Source organism: Pelodiscus sinensis, chromosome 5, assembly GCF_049634645.1.
Source record: "Pelodiscus sinensis isolate JC-2024 chromosome 5, ASM4963464v1, whole genome shotgun sequence".
Lineage (NCBI taxonomy): Eukaryota > Metazoa > Chordata > Testudines > Trionychidae > Pelodiscus > Pelodiscus sinensis.
Window position 1 is genome coordinate 27,054,786 of NC_134715.1, and position 12,232 is coordinate 27,067,017.

Sequence of the window (12,232 nt, forward strand, 5' to 3'; positions counted from 1 at the left end):
CTCTATTTATATTCCTCACCTCATTCATGATTTTATAGACCTCCAACATATCCCCCCTTATCTGTCTCCTTTCTAAGATGAACAGTCCCAGTCTTTTCTCTCTCTCTTCATATGGAAGCTGTTCCTTGCCCCAATCATTTTTTGCTCTTCCCTGTACTTTTTCCAAATCTAATCCAACGTTTTTGAGATTAGATGACCAGAACTGTACACAGAGTGCGTGTATCATGGATTTATATAGCGGTATTATGATTTTCTGTCTTTTTACAGGTTGGAACTCTTTAATCTGGACTTTCCTCATCTGGCAACAGCACTTGTCCGACATGCATGGATATTCTAGGGTTAGAGGACTGACAGGGAAAAGCTGGAGGGCCCTGCACACAGTAACTTCTTCCCAGAGCTTCCTGAGTTTGCGTCGTTTAAGCAAAAGGAGGGAGAGGGAGGAGTGGAGATACGGGGAGGGGCACCCAGGAGAAGAGATGAGCTGTATGCCAGGGACTGGAAGCATAGTCCCATAGCCAATAGTGGAGTCTCATGGTCAGCAGTGGGAGCCAGGAGTGCAGTCTCACAGCTGGTGTAGAGGAGAGGGGGGCTGGGAGCACAGCCTGACAGCCATGGGGCTACGCTGTTAGTCATGGGACTATGCTCCACAGCTGCCCTGTCTCTTCTCCTAAGTTCCTCCCCTTACCTGCTCTGTCAGTGTCATCCTCTCTGATGCTGCCAGAGTGGAGCTCTACAACCGGTGGCAGAAGAGGGGCTGGCAGTGACCCTGGTCTGCAATTTAGCTGATTCGGGACCAGTCATGTCCTGAGAGTGCTGGACCAAGGAGGTACAACTTGTTGTATCTATCCCTTTCCTACTGATCCCCAACATTCTGTTAGGTGTTTTGAATGCTGCTCCAAAGAGGCTCCAAGATCTCTTTCTTGCATGATAATAGCTAATTTAGCTGTCCTCATCTTGTATGTATAGCTGGGATTATATTTTCTAATGTGCATCATTTTGCGCTTACTCATATTGAATTTCATTGGCCATTTTGTTGCCCAGTTACCCAATTTTGTACTTGATGACCAGTTTTTTGTGAGCTATTGTTTAACCAGTTCCTTTAAGCTATTTTAAAATTAAAAATATCCTCATTAATACTTAATTTCTGAGTGGCTTACACCACCAAAATTCATAGGTTGTTTTTTTTTAAGTAAAGTAAGTTTTCTGTAAACCCTGTCTCCTCTTCATCCCAAAGGATGACTAATAAGCACGATTAGGTAGCCGTACCAAATGGATAAAAGCAAGAAAATCAAAGCTATGCTTGATCCGCATGAAGCTGAATGAAACTAAATAGCAAAAAGGAGCAAATAGGATAAAATTAGTGCAGTGAATCCTAGGGTCCTCTTTCTACCCCTGCCCCCACTTTCTGCTGCTGTCTTGCAAAAGAGAATGGAAAGCAGCTGGATCCCTTCAATGGGGTACTGCAGAATTTCTGAAAACCCACCTGCTTCATTCAGCTTTTCAGCAATGCAGTAGAACACTGTGGGTATGTCTACACTGCAGTTAGATGCCTGTCACTGGCCCATGTCATCTGACAGGCTCACAGGGCTTGGGCTAAGAGGCTGTTTAATTGTGATGTAAATGTTTAGACTTGAACTGTTGTAGCTATGGTAAAAATTCCTACCTCACAGGGTCCTAGAGCCCAGGCTTCAGCTCAAGTCTGAAACACTGCAATTAAACAGCACGTTAGCCCAAGTCCCACAAGCCTGAGTCAGCTGGCATGGACTGCAGTGTAGACATATTCTCTCTCTATATATATCATAGTGTATAGTATTATACATTTAGGCTACAGTCCTGCAAACATGCACACAACCAGCTTTGCACAAAAGTAAATCAGTAGGATTGCTCATGTGAGTGAAGTTAGGTACAGGCAGTCCCCGGGTTATGTACAAGATAGGGACTGTAGGTTTGTTCTTAAGTTGAATCTGTATGTAAGTCGGAACTGGTGTCCAGATTCAGCCGCTGCTGAAACTGACCACCAGTTCCGACTTACATACAGAATCAACTTAAGAACCCCAAGCGTCCCCAAGTCAGCTGCTGCTGAAACTGATCAGCAGCTGATTCCAGGAAGCCCGGGGCAGAGCAACTCTGCCTCGGGCTTCCTGTAGTCAGCGCTGGTCAGTTTCAGCAGCAGCTGACTTGGGGACGCCTGGGGCAGAGCAGCTGGGGTGCTGCTGGGTTGCTCCAGTAGCGCTGCTCCTCAGCGCTACTGGACCAACCCAGCAACACCCCATTGCTCTGCCCCAGGCGTCCTGATTCAGCTGCTGCTGAAACTGACCAGCAGCGGCTGAATCAGGATGCCTTGGGCAGAGCATCTGGGGTGCTGCCGGGTTGGTCCAGTAGCGCCCAGAGCGGCGCTGTGGAACCAACCGGCAGCGCCCCAGCTGCTCTGCCACAGGCGTCCGGAGAAAAGCCTAGTCTGCTGGGGGGCGGGCGTACTAGCTGCGCCCCCCCCACCCCACCCCACCCCAGCAGACCAGGAAGACGCGGGCGGCGGACTGAGACGCACCGCGGTCCCGCCGCCTGGGTCCTCCGCGGCTTTGCTCCCAGTCTCCCTGGTCTGCGGGAGACCAGAAGACCAGGGAGACGGGGAGCAAAGCCTCTGAGGACGCCAGCAGCGGGACAGCCGCGGGGCGTCTGGGCTGTCCCGCTGCCGGCTTCCCCGAGGCTTTGCAAAGCCGCGGGGGGGCTCGGGCAGCGGGGCAGCCCAGGTGCGCCTGGGCTGCTCCACTGCCGGCTTCTCCGAGGCTTTGCAAAGCCGCTGGGGGGCTCGGGCAGCAGGGCAGCCCAGGCGCGCCTGGGCTGCCCCGCTGCCCAAGCCCCTCCGCGGCTTTGCTCCGCGTCTTCCTGGTCTGCAGACCAGGGAGACGCGGAGAAAGCCCCGGAGTACACGGGCGACAGGACCGCGAGGTCCCACAGTCCGTGTCCTCCGGGGAGAGCCCCATTCGTAACTGCGGATCCGACGTAAGTTGGATCCGCGTAAGTCGGGGACTGCCTGTACATGCAAAATATTTGCTATATTGGGGTCTCAAATCGCAGTGTAGATGCCACAGTGGCTTGGCTCACAGATGCATCTCAAATAGCATCCGTGCATAATAATGCTTTTCTACACCCAATGACTGGCACTAGAAAGAGCCCAGATAGATCCAATCCCTGATGTAGAGGATTTGCAAATCCCTTTTTGGGATTATCATTTTGGTCCCACATACAAAATAACTTTGGTACAAAGTTGGTAAGAATACAGGTAGAAAACTTTGTAAAAGACACACATGATAAGGTATCTGTGGAATGAAACAGTGTGTCTTTCTGTGGCTCCCTTTCTTAATTCAAAGCTATTTATTTAAATAGGGAGAGAAAAGACTCATTATTATAATGGAATCCAGGAGATTGCTGCAGAATTACCTCTAAAGACAGAGTAGTCTTTAAACAAACTTTAATTAAATACAAAAGTGTACCTAGAGTCTATTACAAGTAGCTTCTGTTGAAATAATTGTGGCTCTGTCAACTTTCTGTACTTTAATATCTTATACCAGAGAAAATATATACGTAGAGATGCTATCATCATTTAGTGCTATTATGTTGAATGGGAGAGTGGGATAGTAACTATTAGTTTAGTTGTGAAACAAAACTGTGGAACTGAAACTGACAGGTATGTGGAAATATAGAGGTATAGTTATGCACACAACTTGGACTTTGATTCTTTGCCTCTGCTCAACTTCATAAGGATTCATGTATGCCATAAATACTATAGTAGGATTATAACGATTGAGAAAATGGTCACATCACTGCTTAGAGATGAAAATGAAATACATTTTACATATATGCCTGAGCATGATTTAGTGTCTGGGATACTCTGGCATCAGTGGCTAATTTATGTTGACTCGATAAGGTTCAAGTGCATATGAGGTGGAAGGATGGATTTGTGATTGAAGTATGGATTGGAAGGCATGAGAAGTAGGTTGTGTTCCCAGCTCAGTCACTGACTTTTGATGTGCTTGCAACATTATTGGCTTTTTGAGATGGGCATGCAAATCATTGTTGCAACCACTGTTATATGTGAACATCAAATCTTGTACAAAGTAGGCTCAGTGAGATATCTATCAAAAGCTTATTCTTTGCTGATTCTGTTTATATTGCTCATGTATATGTTGGATTGTATTTGAAGTTATAAGTGTTGGCTCTGTAATTGTATTTCAGATGTTTGCTTCTTGGAGACTGTCAACAGGCTTCACCTGACCCACCTATTGCGAAAGGGTGACTAGTCAAGTGAATAGCAGTACCTCACTAACAATGGACTTTAAGTGGTGCGGATAGATATCTGAGGAACTTAGCTATAAACATTCACACAGCATTAGACAATGGCTGCCAAGGACTGTATGAACAAGTGACTTACTCATGTGAAAAACTCCATTTTGGGAGGTTTCACACAGCGAGAACAATGGAATTCCCTTTATCTGGGCAAGGTTATAAAAAAAGGCCCTAAAGTTTCCTCCATTTGTCTTCACTCCAGCTCATCACTTCAGGAGCTTCTTTGCTATGAACTGAGCCTGGAAGGGCTGATGACCCATCCTAACAAAAAACATATTCCAGAGACTTATAAAACAGCTGATTATCCCATCTCTGCTAGAAGCCTGCACCAGGAAATGTGTAATTAGTGTATGGAATTTTTTTCTCAACCTTTTTCTTTCTTTTATTAATACACTTTTAGATTCTAAAGGACTGGCGCAGCATGCTCTTTTGGGTAAGAAAACCAATCTCACCAAATCCAAACAGGATCTTCTCATCCCTGGGAATGTGGCTGGGATGGGAAGACCCAATTTGGATTTGGTGAGATTAGTTTTCATAACCTCTCGTCTGTGTAAGGTGTGGTACTGGTTGTGGCACAGGAAAAGCTGAAGTATTTGAGGGAATTGCTTGTGTGACTTCTTGCTTGCCAGTGTTGCAAACAGAAGTGCTTTTTGTGACCAATTTGAAGTGCCTTATAGTGGAGGACTCCCTGAAGTCCTGTTTCTAAGCAATTTGTCCTTCTCAGTGATGTCCCAGCAACCTGTTTTATTGCACAGCTCTTGGGGTTAATTACTTAATCTCTCAGTGCCTCAATTTCTCCTTGCATAAAGTAGATGGAGAATAATAAGTATTAAATTGTTAGGCTATGTCTACACTCGCGGCTTCTTGTGCAAGTATAGCCATTCTTGCGCAAGAATCCGCAGAGCGTCTACACTGCCCGCCCGCTCTTGCGCAAGGAAATTTACAGTACGACGTGGTAAGAGAGGGCTTCTTGTGCAAGAGTTACGCTCTTTTTTAACATGTGTAAGCCCTCTTGCGCAGGAGCTCTCGCACAAGAGGGCAGTGTGGACACTGGGCAGGAATTTCTTGTGCAAGAAAGCCCTATGGCTAAAATGGCCATTGGAGCTTTCTTGCGCAAGAGAGTGGTCCACACTACCATGGGAGCTCTTGCACAAAAGCACAGCATGCACATGGCAGTGTGGACATTTTCTTGTGCAAGACTTCTTGCACAAGATCCCTTGCACAAGATGTTCTTGCGCAAGAAGCTGTAAGTGTAGACATAGCCTTAGGGTATCACTAGGCTTAATTAACTAATGTTTGTAAGACACTTTAAGGAAGCTGGATAGAAGTTACTGGAAGAGGCTAATTCAACACATCCAACCAGCAAAATTTCTCCGGATTCCCCCTAATTTTTTTCATCCATGGTGGAATAAATTTGGTTATGTGCACCAAGAAGGCATGTGTGGATGTGCACCACCAAGTAGAGAAACATGCTGCTGACTGTGAGTGCTCTGCTAATCAGCTGGGTGGCACCTGAATCTCCTCTGGGTGCTACCCAAGCGCTCAGTTTACAGGGAACACTGATCTCTAGGCTAAATTACTCCTGGAGCAGTGTTCATGGCTGGTGCTGTGCAATGTAATTTGCAGCCCCAGTACCAGCAGAGGTAAATTTGACCCCTCTTTTCTGCTGTGAGACAGATAATTAGAATAATAATAATGTACCTGTCCAGCCACGTGAATGTTCATGTCTTCCTTGATAATACTACAATAAACACTCCCAACAGAGCCAATTTCCAGGAAATATTCCATAAATTACTATTTCCCCATGTGAATGGCTAGGTCCATAAAGAGATCTCTTAGAAAATAGTATTTGTGACCTCATATTAACATGACTAATTTTATTTGTGTATTTTACTGCACTCATTATGGTACTATCAAAGGAGCACGGATCCAGTCCTGCTCCCAAGTGAAGTTAATGGCAAAACTGTTGTTTATCTAGTGGGAACAAGTCCTATATGACCAACCAAAAAATGTTACAAATTTTCTGAGGACCCATGTTCTCCATTGTTTATATAGGTCTCTTAATTAAATACCTTGCTTATAGCAAACATTTATACTGCAGTGTATTATTAGTGTCAACTACTGCACCTAACAGTATAACTGTACTGTGCCAAATATTAGTCCGTGCAGTGCCAAGTGTATGCTATCTAGTAATATATAGGTGTCTGCAGTAAAAAGCAGAAATCATTAAAAGGAATGTATTAAGTTATTTTGGTCAGTATTTAGAAAACTGAAATGCCCTCTAACCAGCACTTGTTGATGTGGAATTTGTTTGATAATTAATATTTTAAAATCACAGTATGCATTTTTAAAACTGTTCCTGGTTGACCAGCGGTGAACATCTTTGCTATGCCTGTAGTCTGGATATTATACCCCGACACAAAATTTCTGCCTTAGAAAATTTCAGCTGGCACAGCAGCACTGGCTCCTGTGAATACATCAAACCTTCCCTTAGGCTACTGAGTCACAATTCCAGATCAGTCTTTCATCTTCAAGGAGCTCAGCGTCTTGAGCCCAGAATAGAAACACTATCCGCTACAATTCGGGGTTGGTTTGTGATTGAAAACTTGTGCTCCGCTGGCACAATGGAACTTTCTACTGCTAGGGCAGAAAGCCGAGTAACCCTCTGCAAAGCAATGTAGCTACTTCTCCAAGGAGCAGTGTACAAGGTGCCCTCCATTCACTCAGCAGGGCTCAATCCAGCGCGGTACTGGGAGTGTGCAAATCAGGACCTGCCTTGCCAACCCCAGCCTGCCTCCCGTTTTAAAACTTCTCTCAGCCTGCCTGAATGGCACGGAGCTGAGCTTCTGGGAGGCGCTTCCAGGAGGCGCAGCCGGGCCAAGCCCACAGAAAACAGCAGTGGGAGGCGCGGCACTCGCTTTCAGCCCAATCAGGGCTGGGCTGTCCCCGCGGGGCCAGCGCGGCGGGTGGGAAGCCAGACGAGGAGCGCAGCGCAGGTGGCTGGCGGGCGAGGCTTTGCTCCGCGGCTCTGCCAGGTGCGCGGAGGATGCAAAGCGGCGACGGCGGCGCGTTCCCACCCCAGCCCGCTCCCGCAGGGGGCCGCGCCTGCTGAGCGAGCGCGCCCCGGCTCCTCGCCAGACTCCGCTGCGCCGCCGGCCCGCCCCGCGCTCGGGGAGGCGGCCAGAGGGGCTCCGCGCGGGGCGGCTGCCGGCCGGAGCCCTGGTGCGGCAGGAGCCAGGATTAGCAGCCGCCGGAGGCCCCCGGGCGCCTAGGAGAGCAGCGTCGAGCAGCTGCATCCCTCCTGCCGCGGCTGGAGCAGCGGGACGCCTGGCTCCCCGCCCCCCAGACATGGATTTCCTCCGCCGGCTCCTGCTCCTGGCCTGGCTGCACCTGGAGGCAGCGGCGGAGTTTGAGGGAAGGTGAGCGAGGCTGCCCCCGGGCAGGGGGAGCGCTGGGGGAGCGGCACCTGGGCATGGCCGGGGCGGGGGGCGAGGAGGGGGCTTACAAAGCTGGAGTTGATTAGACACCCAGCTCTGTCTGCCCCATTATGGGCGAGCCGAGCTTTGCCTCAGTCCCAACCCGCTTCTCTCCCCCCGTCCCCTCCTCCTGGTGCCCAAGCTCCCGTTCAAAGGGCGAGAGAAAGAACTGGGCAAAACTCAAGAGAGTGCGGTGTCAGCTTTTAGCAAATGGCTGCACCGCCGCAATTCCGTGTCCTCGTTTGAAACGGAGTCCTGCCTCACGTGTGTCCTGCCTCACGTTGGTTTTTCCCACCTAGAAATCCTCGGGTAGCCAGGAGCGAAGCGCAAACTGGTTTTACACGTGCCCTGGAGGGATGGGACGTAGCATCTTATTGTTTCGTTCCTCCCCGAGAGAACTGTGTGGGCAACCTAGATTTAACCATCTCTCCCCCGGGGGATCGCTTCCTTTTGTTCTCCGAGGTGGGTGTGTTAACAGTGTTCTGAAAAGCTGCACGTATAATATTGGTTTTGTCTTAGGTGAACATATCGTAGCTGTAAAGAGATGTGAGAGATGCCTGCGATGGCAGGTTTGAACAGCCCCAGAGGTCTTTTAACTTTATTGCTCAGCTGATATTCCTACAGGCTGAAAATTCCAGTCTGTGGAGTCTCCATGTACAACTTATCACAACAAGTCCTGGATGATTTGATCCTAGAGGAAGGGATGACTGATGCAAAGCGTTCTCAATCCTCTTTTGGAGATTGCAGTTCAAAGGAGGGTCAGAATCAACTGAAGTCTTGAGCTTTTAGCCTCCAGTGGGGAACCCTTTACATTCTCTCTTCCCCATGCCACGCGAAACCCTCCCCCTACTCGCACCCCCCCCCCCCCCCCAAAAAAAGCCCCCCACCTGGCTGTCATAAAGTTTGCTGTGGTCTTCATGTGAATGGACCAGGAAGATTGAACTGGTTTCTTGCTTCTCAAGATTTGTGGATAGAGGTGAACTAGCTGAAGCTGGTGTCTTGCAGTGCAGTCTCTTGCATATCACTGGGCATAAAGCAATTTAAAGAGACACGAGACCTGGTACGCTGCCCATCATGGCATCTACATTTATACAAATGTTATACATATGTACAAAAATATATATAAATATGTATGTGCCTATAATTTGTTTTGTTCTGTATATGGCTTTTGTTACATCAGCAAGAGCTTATAAACATATACCATAAGATTTAAAAAAAAATGCTTCATAGAACACATAAACCAAAAACAGGGCAAATGGGCATTTAAAGAATATACTGAAAAAAATTGCAACTCAAGTTTAAACATGAATGGAAATAAATGAAATGTGGAAATAAGTGCTGACTTACAGGAATGTGTGTAATCAGTACTGCTAAACTGTGTTAAATATGGTGAAATATTTAAACATAAATTAGGGAATACTTCACGTATAATGAAAGACTAAATAGTTTTCAAATGAAAACATTTAACTATGCTTACCATACATGGAAATCAATTAACATGCATATTCCAAATATTTTTTCATAATTTGTTAAAATATTTATCTTTGTTTTACATTGTTGTTAAAATGTGCAAAAATTTTATGATGTCGCTTTCTGAATGTTGAAGACTCCAAATGTAACGTATTTCATTTCACGAGGGGAAAAATAAACTCTCCATTTTCCATTATTGTTGGTTTGCGAGACAGAAAATTGTCTTTAATTTTTGATTTCTAGGACAGGTTTTAAACTTAGCTGTTAGTTCAATTTGTAAAATCAAAGTTGAAACTGTTGATAACCTATATATTTCATAAAATTCATATATTTATTATTGCTTATGACTAGCTTGTGAGTGGCAGTAGTGAACATGCAGCAAAATATATTAGCTGCTGCTATTTCTAGGTTTAAAATGTCTTTGGTTAATTTCTCCGAAACACCCCTCCTCCACTGTCTGCATTCTACACTGACGGAAATACTTTAAACTAATACTGAAACACCTATGTTAACCAGAAAGATACTTACTTAAAAACCCCACAGATTTTCTTTACAAAGGATTTATGAATTGTGGCTCACGGTGTTTTTTTATTTTTATTTTTAAACTATTTTGTGCAGGTGGCCCAGACAGATAGTCTCTTCTATGGGACTATGTCGGTTTGGAAGTAGAATTGATTGCTGCTGGGGCTGGGCTCGGCAGTCATGGGGCCAATGCCAACGTGAGTATCATCACTGCTGGGGCTTTTAGCCACATAGAAGGGGCTTGTAGACACCTCTTAATAGCTTTCACATACACTCTCAAAATTGCAGGCTTTATTTCATAAATGGGGCATATTTAAAGGGACATGGTCAGGTTAAAATCACATTTTTCAGAAGCAATTTGTGTTATTAACAGCACCATAGATAATTAATGCTGAATGAAATATTGAATCTAATTTACTTTTTTGCTGTTAATAATGTTGGTTGGTATATTTTTGCATTAAATTGTGTTTAGGCAATGAAAACGAACTAGTCAGTTTCTCTTATGGCCTAACAGAAGGCTGCAGTGTTTTGGATTGCAAAAACTGCAGGAAGGGGATATTTACATCCCAGGGAAAACAAAAAAGCAACCTGTTGCTGGAATTTGAACAGCAACATCTTGAAAATGTTTCTTATCAGTGTTAGGTTAAAACCTTCTTTTCTAACCCAATGAATGGGTTTAAATCAACCTGACTGTGTCCTTTTAAGGGATTACATATTAATAGAGATACCTCTAATTTTCTTGAATTGTTATAACTATTGATAGTATACACAAGAATTCCTTAAACCATTAAAAATATCATTACATTAGTAACCAGAAAAGGCCAAAGTTCTGATTTTTTTTTTTCATGATGAAAGAAGATCTCGGTCAGTTACATTTATAAGTTTTTGTCCTGAAAACACTTAAGTAGTGGGCAGCTTTCCATAAATATTTGCAGGATCAAACCTTTGGAAACATCTGCATTTTGATCCAGATGCAAAAGTGGTACCAATTCATCTCATTTTGCAAAAACAATATAGAAGCAGAAGAGAGACCACTGATTACTGCTCATTTTGCAGTGCTGTGAAAATAAAGCAGCAGGTGAAAATGGCATCAGTGATCCCAGTCTAGTCTCTACGCAAAGGTTCTGGTTAAATCTGGAAATAACAATATTAGTTACCGCTTATAAAGGGAGTAAGCTAATACAATACAGCATGGATAATAAAAAAGGAGATTAATCAAAACTAGATGTAAAACATGGTTGGACTACAACAAGCATAGAATTCTGTTGAGCACCTACAAGCCCACATCATCAGTCCCATGTATTTTAGAACTGCAGTTTGTAGGAAAAATAGTCTTTTCCCTGAGACAAACATTTGCAAAGGGAACGATGGCACCCAGAAGGAATAGAACCTATGGCTGTCTTTTATCACACAAATGTAGAAATGAACATCAGACTGAAAGCATGTGTTTCATACTGAAAATACTCTAAGCAGCAAGGCTTAAGTGAGTTTTTCTATATTTAAATAGTACTCCTTGTTTCCCTTATCCCAGAAAGTTCTCACTTTCCTTGTGACGAGCTCAGCTCATCAGGGTGGTAACATTCAGTTTGAAACCAATGTGAGTTTCATATTTGACCTTCAACTTCCCACCTCTATCAATTTTGCTTTTATGTGTATATCCTGTATTATAGTTTCAGGAAGTGAATGGCTTATGGTGATAATGGCACAAAATATATAACAGAAAGTGAATTTTTGTTGCCTTGTAGCAAAAATAATTGAGTTTCATTTTTTTCAGCTTTGTGTACAGTTGGCATAAACATGTCCCTATAGTAAACTGTGATGCTGTCTGTAAAGTTACAGTATTGCCATCATAGAGCAATTACAAGTTATTAAGTGGGATGGTGGAAGAGTCCTTCATTCTGTCTCTCTTGGCAGCATGGACGACATCACATAAACTTTAAGGATTTCTCCCCATTTTCCCTGTGGTCTGTATTCCTTAAGGCTACGTCTACACTGCAGGCTTTTTGCGCAAGAACACTTGTTCTTGCGCAAAAACTTGCAGGTTGTCTACACTGCATGCGCATTCTTGTGCAAGTAAATTTACAGTAAAGCATCAGAAAACAGGACTTCTTGCACAGGAGTTATTCCTCTAGCACAAGTGCTCTTACACAAGAAGGCAGTGTGGACATGCAACGGGTTTCTTGCGCAAGAAATCCCTATAGCTAAAATAGCCATCAGAGCTTTCTTGCGCAAGAGAGCATCCACACTGCCATGGGCACTTTTGTGCAAAAGCACATCTCTTGCGCACATGGCAGTATGGAGCTTTTGCACAAGAACTCTTGAGCAAAACAGGTCTTGCAAGAGAAGCCTGCAGTGTAGACGTAGCCTCCATGTGTAGGTTCTATTTTATAATTATGGTAGTGTTCTGCATATGGCCG

General features: G+C 44.8%; 1 protein-coding gene across 4 annotated transcripts in view; it reads left to right on the plus strand.

Annotated features, from left to right (window-relative positions):
• Positions 1 to 7,268: 7,268 nt before the first annotated feature.
• NPNT (nephronectin) overlaps positions 7,269 to 12,232 on the plus strand; it is an 82,959-nt gene continuing 77,995 nt past the window's right edge. The window contains exons 1-2 of one of the 4 annotated variants that reach the window (XM_006119311.2): positions 7,269 to 7,766; positions 9,912 to 10,012. In XM_006119311.2, the coding sequence (XP_006119373.2) occupies positions 7,696 to 7,766; positions 9,912 to 10,012 (172 nt within the window). In that variant the 5' untranslated portion in view covers positions 7,269 to 7,695. The remainder of the gene's footprint in view (positions 7,767 to 9,911; positions 10,013 to 12,232) is intronic. The other 3 variants (XM_075929691.1, XM_075929692.1, XM_075929693.1) reach the window with 3 other exon arrangements.